This window comes from Epargyreus clarus, unplaced genomic scaffold, assembly GCF_041222505.1.
Source record: "Epargyreus clarus isolate Ecla_fem2 unplaced genomic scaffold, WU_Ecla_fem_2.2 ptg000026l, whole genome shotgun sequence".
NCBI lineage: Eukaryota > Metazoa > Arthropoda > Insecta > Lepidoptera > Hesperiidae > Epargyreus > Epargyreus clarus.
This window is the reverse complement of record NW_027332233.1, coordinates 2,804,380-2,831,741: the sequence shown is the minus strand read 5'-3', so window position 1 is coordinate 2,831,741 and position 27,362 is coordinate 2,804,380. Positions and strand designations below refer to the sequence as shown.

The 27,362-nt window shown below is 37.0% G+C and overlaps 1 protein-coding gene across 3 annotated transcripts in view; it reads left to right on the top strand.

The window, feature by feature from the left end:
- Nucleotides 1-27,362, top strand: part of Hecw (Hecw ubiquitin protein ligase) — a 124,965-nt gene continuing 97,603 nt past the window's right edge. For 2 of the 3 annotated variants that reach the window (XM_073087775.1, XM_073087773.1), the window contains exons 1-2: nucleotides 1-152; nucleotides 2,417-2,798. In XM_073087775.1, coding sequence (XP_072943876.1) covers nucleotides 2,453-2,798 — 346 coding nt within the window. In that variant the 5' untranslated portion in view covers nucleotides 1-152; nucleotides 2,417-2,452. Of the gene's footprint in view, nucleotides 153-2,416; nucleotides 2,799-8,035; nucleotides 8,289-27,362 lie in introns of those variants that run through there. The other variant, XM_073087776.1, reaches the window with a different exon arrangement.

Below are 27,362 nucleotides of genomic sequence, written 5' to 3'. Positions count from 1 at the left end.
ATCCGGTTCGCTCAATGATATCGAGAACGATAGTACTGCAGTGGGACGTAGAGAAGTAGAAGATTATTTATTTGAAATTTTGAATAAAATAAAATAAAATGACATAAAATAGTGGTAATAGTGATAAAGCGTCGAGTTATGTGCAGGAGAGTGTACGTAATTATTATAAAATCATGTAGTATTACAACCCCCGTATAATTAAAATTAGAAACGTATTTGTGGCAATTGGCGGAAATAATTTCCTATTTTTCGTAAGAAAAATATTGATTTTGACTTGAGATACTTAAGATTTCAACTAATAAGTGGTAAAATTTGTAGGAACTTACGATCAATGCTGTCCGCAAACCGCATTTCTTAAATATTCGTTATCTTTGCACAGTAAAGAAGTGTTATTGTTCTATTACATATTATTTTTTGTATTTTTTTAGCTATCGCACTATATCGTAGATTATCTCATCATATTCAATTTCACTGTCTATTGTTTCAATTACATTTTATGGCATTAAAAAAAATACTAGAATGTACACTACAAATAAAAATATGATTGTAAAAAAAATAATGTGCAGTCATAACTAGATTTTACTGGACCTTTTGATATTTCTTGATCAATGAAATTTCCAAACTTATATAAGAATCCATTTTTCGAAATATTTGTTGCAATGTTTTTTATAAATTAGTGCCATATGCCAAATTTGTATATACCTACATTTGGTTGTATGGTTCAATGGCTTATAAAAATAAAATTTGCATGTATCAGCTATATGGTAATATGAATGAATTGTTCTCAGTGATGATACCTATGAAAATATTAAATTAAAATATGTTAAACATTGAGAAATCTAGGCTTTTTTTCTTGCACATTTATATGGTTGTATATGTCATTAAATGTTCTTTTACTTGATGCACATGTTAGTATATTAGTTGACGCTAAACTATAAATAAAGCAACATTTGTATGGTTTCTACAATGTCCATTACCATGAATCTGTCTGCTTATCGTTGCAATTTGTCACATTTATATAAATTCTTATAGTATTACTTAGTTTAATATATTTTATTTCTAAACATTGTGCAGATTGGACTATAAGACAATGTAAAAAATCATTCAGTTTTTAATTTATTTGGTTACCAGTAAAATATGGTAAAGACAGAATTATGTTATAATTTTATACACACATTTCTGCATTTCATAGCATACATTTCAGGTATTAGAAGTTTCCTAGATTTTATTACAGATTCATGGTAAATTGACACTATAAGATATGTTTAAGTTGTCTGGGCTTATTCTTAAATATTCTTAAATTGGGTACAATTTGGTACCTCGCTCATGGTAAAATTTTTCAACAAACCTAACCATCATATCAATGCTTGACAGGCATTAATTAGTAGGTGAAATTGAGTAAATTTAGAGGAGAGTGATTTCAACTTGAAATATTTACAAAAACATAAATATGTATAATGTATTAACATAATTGTCTTCCATAAAGCTAACGCCACATCACTTAGTAAGGATTGCCATTCAAGCACTGATATTATCATTATACATGATCAAAGTGTACAGCTTATGTAGCTACCATATTATAAATATCTCATCCACTTATGGCATTGAACACCCAACCAGTTTTCTATTATTAGACTAAACAGTAATCATTTGAAGGAAGGCTGTCCTACTTTGTTATTACTGGATATAAAAATGAGCTTTATACATATTTTTTCCCATTGAATTGAGTTTGAATTGAGTGTAAAATCTAAAATGTTTAGAAATTTAAAAGTTCCCATAATATTGTGGGATATACCTATGTATGTGCGTTTTTATTATTTATTTGTTAGTTTTTAAATTTTTGTTTTGATGTAAATCTTTATTTTTTTAGATACAATTGTACACATTATTATTTGAAATTACACTAGTGCCAAATAATTGAAGAATTTTTTTGTAGTATTTCAAGTGTAAATTATATGGTAGCACATAGGTTTCAGCTGTAAATTACAAGATAGCAAATCAGCATACAAGGGTTAAGTTTATTATTTTTATTATTTATGGCAACAAAAATTGTTGTTAATTTACCATAAATTATGTCTCCAATTCTCCATACATCAAACATGGTAAAATTGTGCACTTGTGCATAAGTGAATAGCCAGTATTAGGCGTCAGTAGGTCGGCGGGCGCCGGCCGGGCTGGCGTCGCGACGTCGCCGGCACCCTCCCCCTGCTTCAGCCCTCGGCTCTGTCAGTCTCTTCCATAAGTAGCAACCCCCACACACACTACCACTGCCCTCTCTGACGGTAGCAGTTCTATTTCAGGCTTCAATTAGATACACTTAATCGCTCACGTACGGCGAGTAAACACGTTTACTTACCGAATTAAAAAGGCTATTTAAACAAATTTTACCGCTTATTTTCTGTTGTTGTCTAAACAGTTAAATACGAAAATGAAAACGGTTCGGTGAAGAGTCATGTCAGAGGAACATGACGTTGCGTGTGCCAGTCGTGAACAAACTGATAATGACGATAATGATTGTGACGAGAACAATGATAAAGTCGAAACAGTGACGAAGGACAGTGAGGAAGCACCCGATGCCATAGAACCTAGTGCCAACACATCTGATGATACTGCAGATAGTGCCATAAATGATAAAGAAAGTCTGAATAGTGAAGTAAACGAGAAAGAAGACTTGTATAGTGAACAAAGTACTTCGAAGGGAACACTTAGTTGGACGCTCGTAGGAAGAGTATTCGATGTGATATGGAATATAACCGCGCCGGTAACACCGAAGGACTACTTAGCCATATGTCATGCAGGTCAGTGTTCTTATATTACATTTAATTTAGAACTTTATTATTTAATAAAAAGAGAAATTAATTCTTTTATGTACGAAATATAGAGTTTTCCTGTTAAAAATAATAAGGGTAAACCATTATTAATATAGCTTTAGATAATATATACTCAATACCTTAACTGACCATAGTGACTTTGTCTTGATGTTCAAATCAAAAATGTCAAACCAATTTGTAGAAATTGGGAACCATATTTTTTTATTAAATATCGTCTTACAAATAACTGTCAAAATTACAACACAAACAAAAATATCCACAAAATTATTTTATATCTTGAAATATTTTTGAGTCGTGTTTCAATTCGTTTCGCCTTTATACTTGGCGGGACTTTCGGTTGGAGCGGCTTTGGTTCAATTTAATTAAGGCAGCTTCTGTTTCATGATTCAATGTATATATGTATGGTTTACTTATAACTTTTTACTACTGTTATTTATCATATTATAATCATTTCAACAACTGACGAAAAAACATTGCAAATAGTACCTAATTAAATATACTACAGTAGTTAAATATTCTTTGTTCAAGTATACATCACACGAAAAAACATTATTTATAAAATAAAAAAAAAACAAAATCAAGAAAATCAAATTAAAACATTTAGTTAAGTTTAACTAAGTAAGTCCTGATAGTTTACTCGTATATGGTATTTAGTGTTATTTCTTCATTATTTTAACTTGTTGAAAATCTTTATTGGCCCTAAACTTCTACAGGAAAATTTTCGTTTACGCTTTTGCAAAAAATATGAAGCTTCGAACGACATGTAATTTTATTATCCTCAAGACAATTTGTTCATTCGAATTGCCAAGCACGAAGCAGGAATTACTGTGGGGGCTTTGCCAAGACACATCGAAATTAAAATTTCCTTCCTTCATAAATGATATGCTTTTTGTTCCAAATATGTAACGATAAGTTCTTGAGTTATTACGATATTAGATAATTTAGTAAAGATGCCTTATAAAATGAATGCTTTCACAGCTACAAGATGGGTAAACTCACTAAATTCAAATATATTATCTAAATACACCGCTAAATGTGTATTCCAGTCGTGAAAAACGGTAATTCTGCAAATTACGTGGTAACTTTAACACACCAATACGTGAGTTAATTAAATAAGCTTGATAAAAATAATGTAATTTAAATGTGTCAGATGTGTAAACATGAACCTACTACTAACCTGTAGAGCGTCAGGAGCAGCGCTTAATTAGCTACATTAAGAATGATGACCACTTACCTGATGTAGATATTTTTATTCACCTTTTTATTACTTAGTGCAACTATTGCCAAGATGCATCTGTGAATCGGAATTCCATTGCAGAGTTCCCAGTAGTCGCCTGTTCAGTAAAATCGAAAGAACTTGTTTCGAACTTTTTGCTCCCTTTAGTAACGTTTCCTCACCCCGGTAAGGTTGTGGTCCATAACCACTATAACTGTAACCGCGGTGTCAGTCCGTTTATTGCATTAATTGACAACAGGAAGCGTATCCCTCAACTCCCTGATAGGTATACTGTAAACGGCGCGAACGTAACTGTTAGTTAATCTCTATATTACTTGGTCGCAAGTAATTTATTGCGATATATTCATATTATACGGCATTTTTGGAGGCAGTAGGTACAATGGAATGATTGTGATAGGAGCAGCGCTCGTTTTACTTCTTTTTCTGGCTTTTTGCAGCAGTAAGAGGTAGCATTCATGTTACTATAGGTGTTTGAAGTATGTTGTATATTACTATAAAACAGATATGTGTTACTTACCATCACAATAAAAGATAAATGATTAAAACGTTCAACTCTACTATTGTGGTGAAGTGAGAAAAGAGTTACGGTATAGAATTTTAACATTTTAAAAAGCTTTATATTAAGTTTAAAAGATGGATCGACAGGGGAGGAAGCCCCGCCACACCTACTTCTAGCGTGAAGTAGTTCTGGCGTTCCGGTGGAAGGGCGTGGATGCCGGCTAACTTATACCATCGACCATCGTACCATCGTAGTCATTAATATTAACACGCTTTTATAGCTTGGGTTGTATGTATGTATGTACGTAACAGTAACGGAATCTTTGAATCCGATTTCTATCCACTTTGAACGTTCAATTTAATTCAAAACTTTAAAGAACTATCAAAAACCAATGACAATACACGATTTTAATAATTTTGTACCATTGCCCTTATCAACATCCTCAGGATTAACGATTTTCGAGGCGAGATTTTTCAAGCGCCTTAGACAAAGTTCATCGCATGTTACTAGATTGCAAATAATTTGTGATGTATTTGTGACCTGCTTTAAGTAGAACCTAATCGATATAGAGTTGGCTACATGAGAAGTGACCACTTACTAGGAATCGAATAACATTTTGAATTGAATAACATTTTTTATTTATATGGCAACAAAACGTTTGCCGGGTCAGCTAGTTGTAATATAAAATTCTCGTGTCACAATGTTAGTTACCGTACTCCTCCGAAACGGCTTTAGCGATTTTCACCAAATTTTATATGTATATTCAGTAGGTTTGAGAATCGGCTACTATCTATTTTTCATACCCCTAAGTTATAATACCCTTAATTTTTTTTATTTATATGGAAACACAACGTTTGCCGGGTCAGCTAGTAATTGTAATAAATATTGAATTCACACATTATAAACTTGTTACTATATCATGTGTACGTAAGTTACTACGTCAATGTCAACGTCATAATCGTTTGAAGGTTTGATTCCAACGTTTCGTTTCCATCCATCAGTAGGAATAAGTGATTTCTCCGAACGTTTATCTCGTACTGTACCTTCGTTTAACCCCGTGGAGCTGCGGATCGCCGCACTGCGGTTGCAACTTGCGGTCGTCGGCTTACACAATTTGTTCGGAACAATATTGCACCGCATTTCGCGACTTAACAAAACTTCCATAATCAGCCAAAAAAACTAGTGTGATCACATATTTTGTGTGTACGTGCAAATAAAATAAAATATTTTTAATTTAATGAACAACGGAATTATCTAGAAGTCCATAATTTAATATTACATGCTTGGTGTCTGTTTATGTCTTTGTAGGGTGCAGCTTAAAGATGAATTTTACTCGTCGTGTCAGAGTATTTTAGAATCTCTAATGAAATATTAAATATCTTAAAGACCATCCCTAATGCTGAGAACGAAGCGTAGTTTGTAAAAAATATACTTAATGAGTTATTTCTGAACTTTTGATCGTCTCAGAAAATGTTAAGTGAAATTCTCTGTTAAGCCTGACACTTTAAATTGAACTTTAAATTAAATTGGCTCTTTTCAAACAAATAAGAATAAAAGCTGGGTGTGGGTCACTTAAGAAATACGTGGTCCAAATGAAGCAAGTCGAATTGTCGTCGCCATATATTTTTTCGTGTCGATAAAGCCAATCGTTTCTTAAAGTTCAAGAAAGTGCAATCTTCGCCCACGCGCGCTTAATTGTGCGCCCGCGCAGGCTCCCGAGCCGGTACCTCGCAAATTGATAACCGCTTTTATTACTTAACACACCGTTTTATTGCCACTTACCAGTACTTGAGTTGCGGCCGATCGTTTTACAAAAACTGCTGCGAACTGACCGAAAATCGCTCCACTACCTTAAACGCGTGGGCCTGTATCTAAATTATGATACCACTTACCGAAGTGTTGTGCCAGATAGCTCGATTATATGGCAAGAAACACTTATGGAAATCCGATTGCTGCAAGTAAATGTTTCGAATTCAGGATGTTTGTATTTCAATTCATGATTTAGGTATCACTGAGCGAAAATAAATTTTCCTTACTATATCAAAGATTTTTTAATAAAACGTTTTACTTCTCGTGTATCTTTTTTCGAGAGTAGGTAAGTATGTTACGTCCATCCATCGGGGTATGTCAATGATATAGCTATTGCTGTTCGGATGGCCTCTTGGCCTTTTGCATCGCACTCGAGCTTTTTAGACGTTTTGTTCTGCGCTTCAAGATTGCCTTTGTCCGCTATTGCTATTTTAAACGTCAATCGTAGGAATATTTTTTGTGTATTTATCTTACTCATTTCAAAGTTTTATGAACCAGTTTTATTTTATTTTGTCTGTATTAAATTTAAAGGAACAAGCTCAAGAAATAAACACATTCACGATATTTGACCTTTCGTTTGTTAGTGAAATTCAACAAATAGCACCGTACTAACGTGGTCGGCGGATAGTAAAACCTTATGAATATTAATAAACCCTACCGAAATTGAGATCATCGCTTCCTATATTTGCGTAGTCGCCTTAGAGAAACAAAGGAGCGACGTGAAGCAACGCTGGGTGCATGTTTGTCGGTCTGTTACATAAACCACTGTTCTGTGCCTACTGCTTTCCTTTCACCGCCTGCAATTTTCTTGTTCCAAACCATTGCGTGACTGCGGACAATGCAACGGTACCCTGGGTTTGTCAGGCATGACATGATTTGTTGCACACGCACTTTGTTCTTGTTCGTTTCAGTTTCCAATAGATTCGGTAGTATCCAATATGCAAAATTTCTCCGAACCAAAGACGAAAGTAGAATCCTAAAATAGATGGATAAAAACAGTAGGAGCCGCCGATGCCAAAATATAAGTATTTTGAATTTTCCTCACTCTAAAATTTAGCTTCTAGAGTGAGTCAGAACGTTGCAATTTTGTGCGCCAAAATAGACAGTTTGCTCACAAGCAACTATTAATTACTAATTGTTGTTACAATTGTTGTCGTTTACTTATTCTAAATAGACTTGGACCCATTATAGATTGCGACATATTATTTTAATATTAAATTAAAGTTTATCTGCATCACCTACTTAATATTTTTCTGAAAACCGGTAATTTAGAGGCAAAGGCGCCATGCAAATTTTACATATTATCCTCGATATTGTCAATACAATACAACTCTCGAATTTCACCCGACTTTCGCCGATTGTGCATTCGTACATTCGTGTCAGGCATGTCGCACGACCGGTTGCAAAACAGCATCGTCGTGGTATCGTCTGCGCAATGAAATTCTCCAAATCGTGAGTTGCATTTCCACAAAACCGGTGCAATGACAGCAGCCGGGTCGCGATTTACGTGGAGCTGGGTAGGTGCGGTGGACGTGGCGGGCCGGGGACGCCGGGGTGGCGGAGTGCAGGTCATCACGCCTCGGTGGTCGCATGAATGAGCCGGCGGGCCCCGCGCGCCGCTCCCCGCCACTCGATTTGTGAATGAAGCCCCCACCGGCGCGTGCCTCGCCGCTCACGCTCAGTCGCGACGAGCACCGCTCCGCCACGCGAGCGCATGTCCCCGTTTCCAATTTTGACGTTTCGAATTTTGAAGTCGCGCGTACTTGTGTTTTAGTTGTTTCCTCCCGATAACTGCAAGTTCTCTGGATATTTAACCTCCTGCTCCCGCTGACGGTGTACGATCGCAGTGTGAGGTCGTTGCGCTAGAAATCAGCCCCTCGGGAAAGCCATCGACAGACGGTTGACGTATAAGGTAAGTAATTAAAAGCGAATTTTTCTCACTATGGATATGAAGGCTAGACTGTTCTACGCCTAGTTGGGTGACACGTAGGCTAGGTCCATTGAACAAAAAATACGACAGTGGGTTGTGTTGTAGGTGGGGTGCCTACGTAGTTTCAAATATGGTACATATAGTACGCCATCAAGTCTTCTTCGATATCGGGCACGTTTTATATGGGTGATTATTGTAGGTGTCAGTAGGTAGGACTTTCACAAATGCTCCGGTAATTATGCTATTGTTGCTTAATACCACTCATTTGAAATGTAACTTTGATTTGCAAAGTCAACTTATGAGATAGTAGTACAAAGTTTGTAATTACTTCATAAAACAACTGACAAATTTGATGTAAAAAGGTATTATAATAAACCTAAGAAACTAAATAATTGATGAACTATGCCAGTTTTACCCGTTGATATAGTGGAACGCAAAGTGTCGTGTAGAGTCCGACCGCTGAAACTACCGGCACAGAGACTCTAGCTCAAAGCATTAGCGCTTGCGCCGTTTCTCTTATTTGAGCCCAGCAAGCTCGTCATTTTCACCCTCAGAAGTTGATCGATCTTCTCTAGCGCGGAGGGAAATCCGCCATGAACAAGCTGAAGTGCCTACAGACCTATACAAATAAAGTTGATTTCTATAATTGTTTCCTACTTTATGAAATATCGACGTTAGAATGGTACCAATATTTGTAAGTTGGCGGCTGGTCACACTATATTACAAAATGATATAAATAAATATGTAAATCTTATATATTCGCATGGAGTACATAATCATGAAATAAATACCATTTTCTAATCATAAGAAAATTTGAAAACTTCAAAATCGATTTAGACGGGGCTACCATGAAACCATGAAGGACTTTACAGAAGGTAACATAATGTACTTTTCATCTCGAAAATATTTAAAGTAATAAGATTTTCTGTGTAAAAATCAAAAAGCAATAGTAGAGCGTGGTGTGGAAGATCGTATAATAATACGATAAACGAAGAGGCACAGTGACGATAAAGCGACACTTAACTAGGCGCCGTGTACAATGGACACTTGGCGCTAACGGAGTTCTACCTGGACCTCGCAGTTTTTCACAATGAGCGTCGCAAGCCGACGGTGTCACGTTGAAATTGATGGCGCCCCTATTGTTTGCCAGAGATACGTATCGCCAACGGACGGTTCATTTGCCGCACCACTTTAGATATGTCGAGAAAGAAAACACTTTACTGACATTAATGTTTTAATCACACTCACAGGTAACACGAACCCAACCCTTATCGCTTCAGAAAGTAAAGTCGTACGTAGCCGTCGTACGTATCACATATTCAAATGTATTTAAATACATACATAGAATAAATTCTACATAGACATACATTACTTTTTCTTACATGTCAATCGCCCGAGCAACAACCTTTGACCGTTCGACCGACAGAATTTTATTGATCGATCAAATTTCGAAACGGCAGACCAAGAAAAAAAACGTCAATTTTTTCAAGTAAACGAAAGAAATTCGATCTCACGTCAGCTTTCTTAGTAAATTAAGCAGCTACCTCGCGTTAAATCGTAAACTCGACGCACGTCCGGCTATGGGGTTAATAAAACTGCCATTCATCATGGCGGGCCACCGGCGGATATTAAATTGACACGCCTCACTCGAACGCTCCATCTCATTCCATTACTACGGTATTACTGTATTACGTTAACTACAATGATAGCTTTTTACCGACCATCGTTATTATGGCGCGGAGTTGCAAGAAATTTACACTTCGACATATGGAATCTCATCTCGGTTTGCGATTAGTTCCTGCTTCTCTATAGGGTTTTTACGATTATAAGTCACTTTTAGTACCTTGAGCCCTTTATGTGCGTGTTTTTGTACTAACGTTATATCCGCCACGATGTTAGGTTAAAGTACATTTTATAACCAGCCGCATATGATTAGAAATTATCATAAACGATTTGTTTTAATATCTTTTGAATGAAATATTTTATCGGCAGTATTGCTCATTATGTATACATAGATTCGAAAATGAATTTTACATTTTGTCCATTCATAGAATTTCTTTAACATAATCTATACTATTTGACTGTAGTGTGGAGGTTGGGAGAAGATAGTTAGAACTTACAACGTTGTGGTTACCCGTTCAAGTGTAACCACTACCTCGACTCATTCTCCATAACAGCAACAATGTTGTATTCTTCAGCTCTTGTTTGAAACCGTTCTAATTTAGTCTTAACGAATACCATCTGCGACCTCGAGTAGGACTCTTCTCCTGATTGGGTTTGTTGACAGGTGTCCATGGTCTACCGCAATCACTTATCATTAGGCGGACTACACACTGAATTCCCACTAAGAGTATAAGTACTGAATGTAACAGAAATCCTTATTCATAACAGGTGATTCGTGAAGGTATTCGACGCCATTCAGCAGAGGCTGATAACGATCGGTATCGGTAAATCGGCTCGCATATAGATGAGCGATTAATCATTATGAAGGCGCGCTCGAGTGTTATCGAATACATTAATAGCTGGCCGGTTGGGTTGAGTGGCGGAAAGTGGGTAATCTCTACCATTATTGTGCAATAATTACTGTCAACTTAATGGTAAACCTTTTATTGTTGAGTCGGAGATTAGGATGGACATTATTTACAAAGGGATGATGGATCTAGAGAAATATATCATGTATCAGAAGCCGGTCATGTAGATGTGTATGTAATTTTTGTACGATCCATTCATCGTTTTCTAAGCAAAACCTTATGCCTTTAGCTTAAATCTGTGAACTATGTTACATGTGGCTCTTGTCCTGTTACAGACATAGATACACTACACCCCTTTAACCAGAACATAGTATGTACCTATCTTTACACCTCTATTATAAGTAAATGTGGTGGTGGTGTCACCGGACTCTAACGAACTAGACTTGTACCACCTCTAAATCTTATTAGTCATAGCCAACAATAATAAAAACAAAACAACTCTCAAAATTCTCACAGTGTTTCCAAAAAAATCTTATAACATTAAACATTTCCTGTTTCCGTAATAAATTTAAAAAATACAGCCAATGACCTTCAACAGTTGAATAATATATCATTCTCGTTTATTATACCTTATGTATGAAGTATGAAGGTATACTTGTATATCTTAAAGTAACGTATTTAAAACTTCGCGGTTTGTACCACCACCGTCACGCGCTGTCGCGTTCTGGTTAACCCTTTAGGGGTTAATTAGAAAAGTTACAATTAGTCTTCAGTGAAAGTTTCGCTTTGAAGTCGGATTCAAGGTGACTACTTACTATCCTTACCCTTCATTACATTAATAACTCATGCTGTGAGTTGTGGGTGCCATGGACATGGACCCGCAAGACCTTGCTTGACCGGGCTTCGAAACTTACTAGCTTCAGACCGGTATGTTAAACAAGAATCCATGCGAACGTTCTGAACGCCAGTATTTTGCTCTAATTTCATGAAAAATATCATACGATTTTCTCGTCTTCTTCGCTCGAAAATCGAGTATAATGGTCAAAGATCCCGATATAAGAAGACCTTCACCGAGCTGCTTAAATCAAATTAAATATGTCAAAAAGTATATAGCAAATGGGTTGACTAAAAAAATTCAGTCCAGAATAGTTTTTTTTTTCTTAAAAATTTTCACTTTAGGTGTAGGTCGTCTTATATCGAGATCTTCTACCATAAATTATACCTAAGTTAATTAATAGCCGGCCAGTGTCTCGGCGACGAAAATAAAGTTTTGGACTTTTTGCAACTTCAAGAATAACTGGTTGCTTAATGAAACTTAATACACTTGAAAAAGACCAGTAGGCAGGAAACACACGCAATAGCACGCACAACACATTACTTACGCGTGATTTTAGCAATTAACGCTGACGTTGTTACCACAACTTGCGAAAACGTATAATTTTTGTGTATTTTTTATTTGGTAGGTACATCCTGTAAAACGAATGTTCGGCAAATTGTAAATAACAACATATGAAGTAACCTTTTCGACAATTGGGCAAAATAATTGCGAGTTACGAATGTGGCACTTTATTTGATGGCACAGGCAGAATTTTCAAATTAATTTATAGGGTTACAATATCTTTGTACTGAAATGAAATACATTTTCAATTTGTATTTAAGCTTACGAGAGCACTTCCAAAACGTCAGTAACAATATATTTTCTTATACTGCTAAAGCTACCAAGACGGCCTCAACTCGCAGCCGTATTAATTCCCAGATAGTAGTTTTTCTTAAAGCTTTTCTCATTTCCACAGAGCATTCATCTCGCGATATTGCGTTACAGTCTATCGGCCGTCCTGGGGCCGCAGTGTCCGACGGAAATTAAATCGACACGCCCTCATTTCTTGCCCGGCCATTATACCCTCCTCTCATTTGTGCTCTTTCCTTACAGCTGCGAAATGTTTGAACAGTATACACTGTTATTGCTGAAACACTTCAAAGAAAACTTCTGAAATTGCGTTTCTTCGATACCAAGTTGTACCTTTTGATTGTTAGTTCGGCGTTAGTGTATTTATATCTACACTAATATTATAAAGAGGAAACTTTGTTTGTTTGTTTGGTTGTAATGAATAGGCTCATAACTACCGGACCGATTTTAAAAATTCTTTCACCATTCGAAAGCTACATTATCCACGAGTAACATAGGCTATATTTTATATGAAATATATTTGATAAATAGATTTTGAGGCGGTACAAAGTTTGCCGGGTCAGCTAGTACCTAATATTGTTTGTATTACATACTTTTGCCTGTGTTATGTTTACTTGTCAAAGTGAATGCTGGTACAACACATTCGCACTGCTGGGTAAAGATAACATGAGGCATACATACATTTTCTTCATTTTAATATCAATAAATCGGGTTAAAAATTATTAAGCATTTTTCTAAAATATTGTACTGTAGAGGACACGACGATCATTCAAGACCAAATTGCACGCCGCATTACTTGACAATAAGCTTTTTCTTTGTATCTTTCTTTCTATTCTACTTGGCCCTCGTTGACTGCAGCTGCGAATACGGTATTCATTATGCTCGATTCACACGGTAAAAGTAATTTTCGCTCCATTTTAACTCAATTTGAGGCAATTGACCGCCTGTGAAACAACGCCATCGTTGGTAAGCTAAAGTGCAAACACTTTTATGTGTTCTTTTTATGTAAATTTTAAAATAACGGTTGTTGTCAACGTACCTTAGGTATTGGCGGGCTAAGAACTGTTGTCTAAATTCTTGGTAGCAAGTAACTATTATTTATTCTTCCCTAGTAGCTTAATACATAATGCTTGTTTTAATGTACATCATAGAGAGACCACACTTATTGTTTTCATAAGTTAACAGTTTATATAGATTGTAGCAATATTCAGAGTTGTTTTCAACATTCAGCTCAAATAACTGATAAACGCGATGACATAATTCTTTCATTAGCCTGTCAGTTTCCAGTGCTTCCACTCAACTGATAAATTGCTGTTTAATTTCGTGTTCGAATTTACTCTACCTATTAATTTTGAGTATTGAAGGCTTAATCATGTGTCACCGTAAAATTTCGTAAAGTAAAGTAACAGTAATTACGTCAATTGGGATTATTTAAGAGAATGGTCAGTAACACCTGTACGTAAGTTTCAACACTTGTAACACATTACAAATTAAAGATCCTTATACTGTGCTTTTAATATTGTGAGGATATGTAGTAGTTACGGTTTTAATTGGTACTTGTTGGTCATGGGATCATTTATTTTACGATGGTAGTTGTGCCCACTATATCCGCTGCTATAATTTCAAACACACATCGATTTCCTTTGCCTTGATTGCGCGTCTGCGACATTAAGATCTATACGGTGCAGTATATTTCGTCTATTGCATCTTAATAACCTTTATATGTTTTAAAAGTAGTTTCAACATAAATCTTTCTAAAACCTTTATGTGAACCTAAATCCTACCTTATATTAAATAATAATATTAGCTGTAATATTTCCATATTTTTAGAAATCATAGAATAATCATCTTATCCCATACCTGCTACATTGGAGGAAAAAACCATTCCTTAGATTGCGTGTGTTGATTGTTAAATCATAATATACTATGAATTTTCTATAAAAGGTACTTTAAAAACTCATAGAGCGTTATTAACCGTCATTAATTAACTTTTCTGAAAACCATTGTCTTCTCCTCTGTTCCCACAATTGTCTCTGAGGTGACTAAGAATGATTTTTCTGAACAGTTACAATCTATTGTTTGTGAAAAATGCACTAAAGCACTTTCTTGTGGTGATTTTAACGCGATGATCTCTTTGCCCTCCGCCAATTCCTTTGTTGGCGGTTCCCACGGGTGTTCGCCACTAATTTTGATTTAATTTTAGTTTTGCAGAGCAACTCAAGATTTTCGCTACAATATTAGCAACAGATTTAGCGTACTAAAGTATTTATACCTCTTGTTATGTTGTTATGCAAAATAAATTTAACGTAAAGATAACATAAACATTTTTAGTCATAAGAATGATTTTGTATTGGTTTGGTCTTTAATCAAGTTTTTACAATCTTTGAAAACATTCACTCGTAGTTTCTAGTTTGTTCATCTCTCAATCAATACGAATGGAAACTCCTATGCACTTTCGCATGCGTGGTACGCCGTGTGGGTTAGAAATATTGCTCCATTCTATAGCTCTTTCGAGCTTCAATGGATGTAAGTGCATAAAATATAAATGTGTACGGCATATGCAGTATAATGTTATGTATGTATGATTGTACGCGGCCTCTTTTAGCGAATGCTCGGGTAAAAGAACTTGTGAGAGCGTTTCTCACGAGGCTCCGGCGACCTGACGGGCGGAACCCCGCTGTTTCGATTGACTCTTACAACCAACTAATTGCATTTCGACTTCGTTAAGAGTTTCTTCATACGAAATAAAACATTTTTTTATTGGAACTCCTTTGTCTTGCATTTCCGATACATGCCCGCATTGATTACTGTCGAATCAAAAAATTTAGATGACCAGTCGACGTATTTCTTGCTGAGTCTTAAAATTGCGATAATCGGCACACCTGGTGAGCGAAGTATATAGCTGAATGTTTTTTATTTTACTTGAAATACTCCCTCATTATCAGTGAAATATTGGAAAACCTATAACACGAGAAAGACAATACATTTATGTTATCATGACGCACGTAGCCTCGGTGCGGGCTTTGTTTAGCACTATCATACTGTATAACCAGAAATTTGTAACTAGGAAATCGGAAATTAGTACAAGCGCACATTACGGGTTGTCACTTCCGTAATGGTACGCAGATAAACCGTGTTATCATGTGGTGGAGCGAGTTCGCGCCTCTGACAATTTCTCTCTAATCGATGCGACAGATTTACATCGTGAGCCTGAATCATACATGGTTTTCATGTTATATCACGTTACTATATTTCAGATTGTCTAGTTTAGATATTTTATGCATTTATTGGCTTAAAGGGATTAATGATCTGAGCGAAAATCCAGCGGGGATGTTTCAAGGTTGTTCCAATTTTATGACCCAGATATTCGTTCGTTCTCTATTAGTCTGTCCTAAAATAGATCGATCGAGTATGTTCCATCAGTTGCAAGAAAAACCTAAAAGCCAGTGCGACATATAGAGTTACAAAATGTGATAATAAATATTAATTTTGATAACTATTTATTACACTTGACACTAAAACTGTATGACTATACATAAAAAGATACCTAACTGCTAGCAGTAGGAGCTTTTTACAGTGTAATTCCACATGTTTTCTAATGTTCTGCGCGCAATATGAATGTAGAGAAATATAAGAATTTATCACTTATATCAAGGGATAATTACGTAGCAAGTGGCATCTCATACCAAGAATCTTGAAACATTACTTCGCACGTCCGTATTAGCGTTGAATGCGTTCGTAAGCAACATGGCAGCAACTAAGTAAGTAATTCGAAACGGAACTAATTTGTCTGAGTTGGAACAAAAAGATGGCGTCGTGCGCTGCCTGGAGATGAGTGAGCACAATGGGAGAGCTTATGCAATGCACTGTTAGACTTTAGCAACTCTGTAAGGCATCTCGGCGGCGAAGCTCCCTTGCATTATGATGATAATCCATAGTCGCTGCCTTCCGCTGAATCCACGTACTCGTTAAAGCGAATTACACGTCGACACGTCGTAAAGGCATTAACAGCGAGTGGAGCATTGTTGCCGAGTGAAAAACACTGGGAGGAAGCGATAAATAATGTTCGGAGTTTATACGATCGGCCGGTAATGGGCGCGCTCGGGCTGCGCGCGCGCACCATCATACGCGCCCTCTTGAAGGTATTTATTTGGCTTTGTAGGTACTCTAATGTCGGCCGCTTTTGTGTTCTGCGTCATCGCAAACTAATTATTTGTTTAGGTACAATAAACTCTCGTGAATCCGCTACGGGTTAATGTTGCGCAAAGATCTCAGCGAAATTTTCATTTGAGATATTTTAGGGACCATTGTTTGTATATGCTTCGTTGTAATTTAGAAATAAGTAGGAAAAATTGGGACGAATGAATAAACCCATTATCTATACATGCATACAAAATTGGTATCATAATATGTATGTATTATGCTAGAATCTTCCTTCTTAGGTATTACTTTTGTTAAAGAATGAAAAACGCATTAAAATGAATCCGACAGGGGAAACAGAACGTTTCTTTTTTAAAGTCTGTTAAAACGGAACAAACGGGCAGTAGTTAAAAGGAGGTGCTTTTTTATCGTTATATTGATGAGTTATGTAAATTTTTACTGGTCATCATAAAAATATATTTGCATCGTATAATCGTTTTGTTGTAGTTGAATCTTAGGGAACAACAGGGCGGAAGTTAAGCCGGAACAAAGGTTCGGTTGACTTTTTAAGCTTATTAAAGTTTGTCCCTTCCGGAACCGCCCTTACCGTGGGGTGGAATCCGCCGGAGCGAAACCGGAAGCAACGTGCGTCCGCCATACTGTTCCGTAATTGGTGGCACGGGCTCACACTTCCGGCTTCTCTAAGGGGTTCTAAAAATAGCCACCAGTAATTTCTTGCAATAGATTTTTTAATTGTGAACTAAGAAAATTGCTGAATTCCCATGAAGAAAGACGTTAAAAAAAATCAATACAGTTCAAAAATCAAAATAAAAAGTTTATTCTAAGTGGCTTTTCACAGAATTAGCTCATTAAATGTATGTAACCGACAACTACTTCGTAAGATAAAGGAGCTGTTAGTTAAAATTCATAACACACCCCTTATCTATAAAAATATATTTTTACCATTTGGCAATTAGGTTATGGTGCTGGAGCTATAATCAGACTAATCATTTTGGTAAATTTGGTAATTTTTGTTAAATTTATTCTACATGTTTTAAATAGAGTTTTGTGAATTTCTTACACAGTTATTTGTTACACTATATGAGCGAGAAAAATCCAAGTCTATGATATGACACTATATGATAGTAAATAAAATAGTATTTTATATGATAATAAAATACTTTACTATTTTGCTTTCCTATTGTCTGTAAAATTTGTTTTCTTATATTGATTTGAATTCAATTCCATCGTAACAATTTTCTATCGACTATTTTACGTTCATACATTACTCGTTGTTTGTTAGATATATACTATAAAACGTCTATTACGTATTATGCAAGTAGGAAACGAGCATAAGAGGCATTGCACATTTCAAATAGGTACCTAGTAATTTTACCTGGTATCTAGTTATTTTCTGCACACCTATAGACAATCGCATGCAGGTTAGAAGTAAAAATTCGTTTATACAGCAGAACACTATTTTGTTCGATACTTTTTCTGCTATTATACCATTAAACAATAAACGACAGTTATGTATTCAATAAAATATAAATCAGACAATATGTGTTACTCTGTGTGAATAGGAAGAAAATAGGTTTATATGTGAAGACGTATATAGAATTGATGAATGCCTCTTCACGTTATGTAGCAATCTACGATATAGGACGTTTCTGTGAGTGGCTCTTGAGCGAAAATTAGAGACAACCACAAATGTGAGACTGCAATATATGGGGACTTAACTGTTGTGACATTTCATCGTATACAAGAGGTACAATTGCTGCTATAATTGATGTAGGAATTGCGCAATCACATCTATAAATACATTCTCATTTATAAAGTTTGTTTACTAAAACGCTTCAATAAATTGTATGAGTACTCAGCAGTGACATAATCTCAACCGTAATCTTTATACACATTTTGTAGGTACTTGTATTGTTTTTGCGTCTCAAAATATAGTTCTCCTTGATCCGTAATGGGTCGACCATTAAGACGCGTCCTATGGTCGGACGCAACGCGACGCACGCGGAATACAAGTGCACTTATGCACGGATTCTCAATGAGCTCTAATGTCCTGCCTTCCATAGATGAACACACATCTATAAAGCCAAGGACGGTCGACCGACTACAAGTGGAGTGGACGAAGACGTATGAATAAACCAAATAGACACAAGTCTGCATATAGATTCCGAATATCATTTGTTGAATTCATTTTAATGTGTTTAGTCACATGGCCGGCTGTGAGACTTTGACTGACCGACGCTAATAAAAAGTTCAGTAATAAATTCGAGTTTTATTTAAATTTATTACTGACCACAAACTGGCTTTAAAGTCGCTTGAACGAATTTTGCCGAGGCTTGTGTAAATTTTCCCAAGACAAATTTGTACGGGCATAAAAAGATTAAAGAAGGACGGAGGTGCTAATGCATATGTGTACGCACATCCGGTCCGTCGGTGTCCGTTAATTGGTCCGCGTAAAAGGGATATCGTGTAGCCGCCTCCTGCGCCCCTTACCCCAACATCCTTTCCTACGACACGGCGACAGGTCGGATTCGTGATGCGCGGACACTTAAGAGAAAATCCGCCTTTAAAGGCCGACGTCCAATTAAATGTGGGGACATCGTCGTCATTCGTCGCCCGCTGCGTTTTGTCTTTGATCGACCGGTCGATCGCCGGTCACGATTCTTTATTGACGATATAAACACGATTATTTGCCGTCCAATATCGCCGATACTCAAATATGCTTATAAATATAGCTCGTAACGTACAAATGACGTAGCGAATGGCAATAATCGCTATTGGTCTGTTATTATTGATCACCTCGACTTAAACATTTTATCATTTGCACATAACACGATCGGAGGATGTTCTCGTATGAAACTCGTGTAGCTGCCAGTGTTACTTTTTCTTTGATGATTAAGACGTCTGCTACAGTTATGTTCGCAGCGATTATTCCTGTTTTTGTTTAGCTGTCAATGCCATTGATCATTCGTTGCGTGGGTAGAAAACGTTATGTAACAATTTTATAGGGCTTCTCCACGTGATAACATTAAATTTATATATATTTGTACGCTATTTTCCTGTAGTGTTTAAAGATGTAATTATTTTTAAAATGTATATGAATATGAATCTTACCCAGGCGTTAAAGCTACTACCTTATTCATTATACTTCCCACGAGTGCGTCTACATTCTACCTACGGAATCAAATACCGTGGCCCCCACATATGTCTTCGCTGAGAATTATAATCTGAAGCGCCACATTCCCATGACGAGGTCCTGGACTGTGACCGACCACACAATTCATGCTCATATTCTTTTGAACGTATTGTTATTATATCCGTCGTCTCGAAATTGCCAGTTACGCTTCGATTCCAGTAAGCTATTACTCAAGCAAGTAAATTAAGTGGTACATCACCAACTAACCTATGATTATCTTTATGTTTCGCTTTTAAATTTTCCTCAAATTTGTTGCAATTGTAAACTTCATAATGTTTTTCCCGGAACCGTCAAGGAGATTCCAGGTTCTAGCGGTTGCCAAAGATGCCGTCCTGAGAAGTGAACAATCGCAATCGTTCCTAGAAGCTCTGAACGTTATTATAGGCGTGTTGTGGTGCAGGGAATGATGAGAGCGTACGCAGCAGCGGAAACAATAGGTGTTAACTTGCACATTCAGCGGACGCGTCCAAATAGTCCGCGCGGGCTGGTTACTGACTAGCTTTGAGCGTTGGTAATTGTTGATACAGAATACAGATGTTTCGTAACTAGCAAATTGTGATGAACGTAGTCATCGTAGCTTCAAATCAATACGCCCTGACTGTTAAGGGATCTTCCGATCGGTTCAAAAGTATATTTTTTAAAAGCTGACCTGAACCTGTCATGTATGCACATGGAGTAGGAAATCTGCGTGAAATATATTCGAACAACATTTTTTTCATTCGCCTCTTGCATGAGGTGATGGTGTTGTTGCGGTTGATCACTATTGATGAATGCCCCTCATGACCGGTGTGATAGATACTGGACAGCCGTATAATTGTTTATGTTGCGTGCGGCGCGAGTAAACACTGGCTCGTGTATTGTTGGCAACATAAATCAGTTTGTTTTTGTTATTAGACGGCATACCTATATTTGCAACTCATACGGCTAGATTACATTGTGTGAAGGTATAAATAATTAATTGTGACGGTGGTGCCGAGAACCGACATTGCCCACTTTACACAAGTAGCACTTTCCAGATTTATGCTCATATATTTAATGGTTTTTATTTATGATAATGAGTCACTTTGATTAATTATCACTTTAAATATTTTGCGAAAAAATCAAATCAACAGCATTTATTTACTTTTGCACTTAATAAATCAGTGTGTCGTGTATAATTGCGGGTGCAATGAAAGCTTTCTACAGGCAATTAAAGTTTGACTTTGAACTTATCAAACAATTTTATTGCGTATGTAGTACCACTGACTTCTCGCTTTTAATATCAATGCCATATAGGTTCTGAACTCATATATTCAGTTGGATGTAAATCCGATAACAGATTCAGCCCAGGTGAATGCATTTTAGCAAATCTATATGATATGTGAGATAGAAAGGTAGTTGATATTTTGGACAGAAGATAAATGTTCTATAAGCAACTATTTAACCAGTTGTATTTACTTGCGAGCATTTCTCGTGGGTTCGATTAGATCCTAATGATATTGTAGCAAAAATACATTCTGGCTTTAGATTCACTTAAAATATAAAAATCAGAATGTATCATCATGGGGAACAAGTTTTCAAAGGATCAAATGGAATGGATGGAATAAGACAATTGAAATCCACAAAAATGAAAGTTGTGTTCGCATGTTCAAACCTCGATAGCGATTGATCTTTCGACGAATCAAACAACGCAGTCTCAATTGAATTATTCGTTTGGTCAATCTTCTGCATTACCTCAGTAGGTACGGCGTGTCCGCTGCGAGCAGGAAATTCGCAGGATATATCGGAATTAGAATCGCCGGTGGACGCTGGTCTCGCGCTATGCCGAACGCGTCTCCACATCCGCCAAGGGATTTGCTTTTTCAGCTCCTCTTACTGCCAGCTGCCACATGGTTTTTACTGTAAAGATTTATCTTGGCACGCGCTGTTTGCGTACGGTCGTTCGTAATTCAATGATAATATGCAATATTGTGTGATATCTATCAACTTCTAGGGATTGACGCTTCTAGGTTATTTTTCTAGCGTTTTAGTTGTTAATATGTTGTTAAACTATAGATTCATCCTTATGTTTAAGCATCAGATGAGTAAAAGGGTGTAGGAATTTTGCCGACAAAGGATCACTTTCGCTGTTGAATTATAAATGTATCTCTTTGCCCGATCAACGTGCTATCAAGTCAGTTAGAATCTCAACGTTGATTTATTTTCGATGTTTTTCGTCGTCCATTCAACGGAAGTCATTATGCGTTTTCCGCCGTACGATGTACTGGTGCCCTGTAAAAATATATTCATTAAAACAGCGACCATCGCTTTACTCAGTCGGGATCTTTCTCGGGATATCTCAGCCTGGAATTAATTTTACGTTAACCGACCGCTCATTTCTATGAAGGTTGTCGGTTTAATCATTTATAAGGATACGAGACAAAGTTGCAACACATTTGAAAATAAAATAAATAGAATAAAAGATGGAGTATAAATCTGCGTCGAAAAAAATTGGTATGTAGGATAGAAGTAATTTTAAAAATAAGAAAAGGCCAATTGGCTTACACTCAACTGCACGACAAAAAAACAACACGAAGAATATTCCCTATACGTGTTGTATAAAGTCTTCTCAGGGCGGCCTCTTGCAATAGCGGGGGCTTGTGACAAATATTGACTCGGCAAATGTTTGCCACACGGAGCACGCACGTCTCTTGTGCCTCTACGCGCGGCTGGTGCGGCGTAGGTGGTGCATAGATAAAACCCGACAGTGAACACCCGAGATAACCACAATGTTTGCACAAAACAAATCGTGTTTGCACACTTTATGTCCTGCCCATTGCTCACGGATCACCGACACGTGCATGGATGCGTCCTCACGTTCTGTTTGTTTTTCTTTATTGACATTTTATTCAATGTTCCTGCAATAAAATATGTCCGAGAATCTCCGAGTCGTCCGTGTAGGTGTACGAAGAGAAAATACGATTAAGACAAGATAATGGCTAAAGGTTCTCTGAAAGAGGCATTTCAAACAGAACATTGTTTTACGAAGATTAGTTACCGTGCAATAAGTAACCATTCAGAGTAATATAGATAAAGATACGACAGACGTAGCCGCGTAGGTGTATCAAAGCGCTGCTTTTTCTTTATTTTTAACGTGTAATGTGCACATTCTTGTAGTCTACATGAAAGACGAAGCATGCCATTTACATATCTTAAAAAGCAATCATTATTACGTGAAATATGTAAAGTATTCGGATATTTTTAATCTTGTAAATCTTAGCGTCGATCAATTATTACAGCTGAAAAAAAAACATTTGCGAACGGAAAGAGTACACCCTATTGTAGGATTTTATGACAGTCAATAAACTATCAAAATGGTAGTCAAACAATGCCGTCATCATATTATAAAGTAAACTACGGATGCGAGTTCATTTGCCAAATCGTCGAGGATCTGTAAACAAACGCCCGCCAAGGTCGGCCAATGTTTACGATTTTTGACGATAGTACTCGAACAATATCACAAAGTTAAGATGTGCCTAAAGCTTTAAAAATGCCTTCTTCTAAATGTTACCTCTTTAGCCGTGACGTAATTAGTTTTCTATATTTATTTTCATTTTATATAAAATGACGATTGTAAAAGGAAACGAAATAGAAGTAGAATGTGTATCTAGATGAAGTTCACGCTGAACCATCCGCTATCATATTTCCAGCGATATTGCTGGTTAGACATTTATTAAAGGCAATTGCGAATTATTAAATATGCATAACCGATCGCAATTATATGTAATGTATTACACAGTGGGCGCTTGGCGTTTGTTGAAAAGTCCAGCTTAATGAGACGGCGGTCGCGTGTTAAATCGCCAACGGAAACGAGCGCCAGTAATGAGCTTCGGATGTCGCTCACCTATTGTGCCGTGCGAATAGATATCGACTTCCTCAGTTTAGTTATTGGTAACACTGCGCTGTAATGAGGCATTGTTCACACGTCAGGAAGTCTTCAAGTCCCCTCATCTTATTCTGTTCGCACGCAGAACCACGTTGTGATGTGATTGCTAAACCCTGGGGCTACTTGCAGTGTTCGCTAGTGCTCAGTCGAGGTCCGCCGCACGAATCCAGGTCAACGCCCGTTCACGGATCTGCAATGGTAATTTAAGCGACACAAAATTGTAATGGCTTTGGCATTTACTCCACTGGGTAACATGAATCGGAATCGTGCATGAATGGTGCGGCTGATGCAGAACGGTGGGAATGCCGTAGTCAATCATAGATCACGAACTCACTTTCCGTCAAAGCATTGTGCACTGAATTAAACTGGTACGAATCGGCATCGCCTTGCTCAGTTGGAAAGTTTTGTAGAGCACTCTACTTTCTGTCAGGTTAATGAAGCTTGGGTTGCCGTTGCCGTGCTTCAATCATGCTCGTTCAGTTTGCATTGCAAATATTTTTATTTAAAGTGATTTGATCTATAATACTATTCTAACCGCTTATTACTGAACAACAACGTTTAGTCGTACAATGCTTCAGCGAACATAAGAGCACCGTGACGAGTCGTAATAAAGACTTCCCTGCGTTTCGGACTCTGCATGGGAATATGTAAACGTTTTAAAGGAAATAAATTATAATAAAATAATAATTATATAGAGTTGTTGTAATGAAGTACATTATTCCAGCAAAAAGCAGTAACTGTTAAAAATATTTGCCCCTTATGAATTGATAATAATGCTTTTATGTACATAGTTCAACTTGCTTACATTATGGAAAGACGGACGGATGTCTTGGAAATCACATTATTATAATAACACACTGAGGATGTGTGCTGACGACAAAGGTAAACTGGTGTACCGAAAGAGGAAGTATTGGGTCGTCAGTAAACGAACTTCGTTTTTACAAATTGGTCCTTTTTGAGGGTTAAGTGCTTTCCGGGTTCTAATGTTTGATGATGTGATGATCGTGTTCTTTTTTGACTTGCAGGGATTAAATCAGTAGAAATCAGTTAAGATGTTGTTTTAGGATCCAGAATACCAAGTGAAAAAAATCGTACAAATTCATATTTTACCGTTGGTCGAAACGACCACGATAAAATTCCTTGATTGTTTTGGTACACGATTGTCTAATAGGTAATACCGGTTTTATTACGTCTTCGAGTTTTTTTTTTTTTTTTTTTTATAATATGAGAGTAGCAGACGAGCATGCAGTCCACCTGATGGTAAGTGACTACTGCCGCCCATGGACATCTGAAATCAACCCCAGATAGGATTAGATATTCCTACCTGAGGTCGGCCACAGATGCGCCGCTACCCCTGAGGACTAAGCTGGAACGCCTCGGAAAAGTCTATCTCCCTTACCACACCCTTCAAACCGGAACACAGCTGCGCCTAACACTGCTGTTATTAGGTAGAAATAGGTGTGGCGGTGGTGCCGCCGGAGTCGAACCACAAAGGGTTCTACCACCTTCAAAAGTGTATTAAATAGAGAGTTATAATCGTGTATTAAATAGAGATGAAACAAGGGCCGCTTGACCAGATGTGTGAGCGTCATTAGCCGCATCGTAATCCGTCGCAGGCACGTGCGGGCACGCACCGTGAATTGGGTTAGCGTGCCGCCTACCGCCTGCCAATCCTCACTCAAGGTCACGTCAATTCTATATTTGTGATCATTTGTATTTTTATAAATTGCATTAAATGGAGAAGCCTTTGTATTTATTGAGCTTATCCCACTGGCCTGCCTGACGGTAAAATACATTGGCATTGACAATGACTTAAAACCGAGATGAACAACAATGTCCTTCTGAAATCATCTACTACAGTCACTATCATGCACCGGCGAGTAGATGAGTATGATATAATTCTCACGAAGAGAATTTTATGTCAAATAGGTACATTGTCAAATAGGTACTGTCATTTGAAAGTGGATAGTAACTAGTCTATATGTAAAACATACTAAAAAACTAGAGTCGCATGTCTACCATGCCTAAAGGGCAATGCAAATTCAAACATTGTATTATACACATTAGTTTCATATACGAAACAGTGTCAATGTAGCCATCCATTGAAATCAGCTTCAGATGGAAAGCTGCTTAATCGACTTTGTCCTTCTCCAAGCTTTTGGTTTACCAAAAAACCAACGAGTTCTTTTTGTTGCACTGACCTCGCTTCGAAGCTGTTTCCTCTCCGCGTGGGTGCAGAGGATGGCTCTCTATTATTTCCTCACTAAATCGTTTGCTTCGCTCGATGATAAATCCCTCCGTGTAGATTTATGTAAGTATTAATGTTTAACGTCGTCTGGACACTTGTTTTGTTCGCTGCTCATTGTGTACGGACGGGTATAAATGAAAATCGGAGGAATAATATTAATGTCCGCAGTCGCGACCCTAACCAGACTGTCTTCATTTTATTGGCCACATTTTATATTCTTGGTCTAAGATCCGAAGCTAAATCGAACTGGACCGAGCTGATAATAGAATGAAACTCATTTTATAATGAAATTAGTACATTGGGTAATACATTAAAAATGGGTTTGCTAAAAAAATCCTGGACAGGATAATTTTAATTATTTTTTGAAAAATTAAAATTTAATTGAAAATTAAGTTTAGCAACATCAAGATAATAAGAAAATTCTATTCTGAGTGAATGTTAAAAACATACAGAATGTGCAGGCTTTGGGTTGCCTATTATTTACGTGGACGAACTACTGGGTTGTCAGGTATAAACAGGTATTTCGCTGGCAACTACTTTCACTCATGATGATAATAGATAAAATTTTATATCAGTAGAAGCGCTGTTTTATTGTGAACACGTTGATATATGGTTGTCTGCAAAATGAAAATTAATTTAAAAAAAAATAAAAAAATTATCCTGTCCAGGATTTTTTTAGTAAACCCATTTTTAATGTATTACCCAATGTACTAATTTCGTTATAAAATTAGTTTCATTCTATTATCAGCTCGGTCCAGTTCGACTTAGCTTCGGATCTTCTACTATCTGATCTTCTAAATTTATATTTAAACTAATTTGTCTCCTAATATAATTGGTGTCGTTTTCTTTGCAGCTTGTACGAGTATAGAAGAGAAATTTTAATTGATAGCGATTGCTACGATGCATAGCATAGTAATAAAATTCCAGTTTCAATATTAGCGTCCTTGATATAGTTGGACTCGTTTCACTTCCTGTTACGCGGCGAATTGTATACACAGAGCACGTCACTCATTCAGGCTCAATCAAAGGATCGTGAATGAGATGTTTACCGCGTATGGCCACATATATGAACGTGTATATGTATAATGCAACAACTCTGGCGTTTCCTGTTATGTATGTGTTACATGGTCAGATAAATGCGTTTTTAAGATTTGAAACGCCATAAGAAATGTTAACGTTAGAAGGCAAGATAGATATCAAATATCTGTTTTGCCCGGGGGATTTCGATTTCGATATTTATCATCATTTTGTATGCAAGTATTTTGAGCCTGAGGTCGTTGTGGCCGATTTGTGACATCCATAATTTGTATCGATGGCTAGTCGCCGCGCACAGGGCGGAGTTGGGCCGCCTCGCCAAGGCCAGCGAGTTCGTTAGGGCCATTCATGGATGCC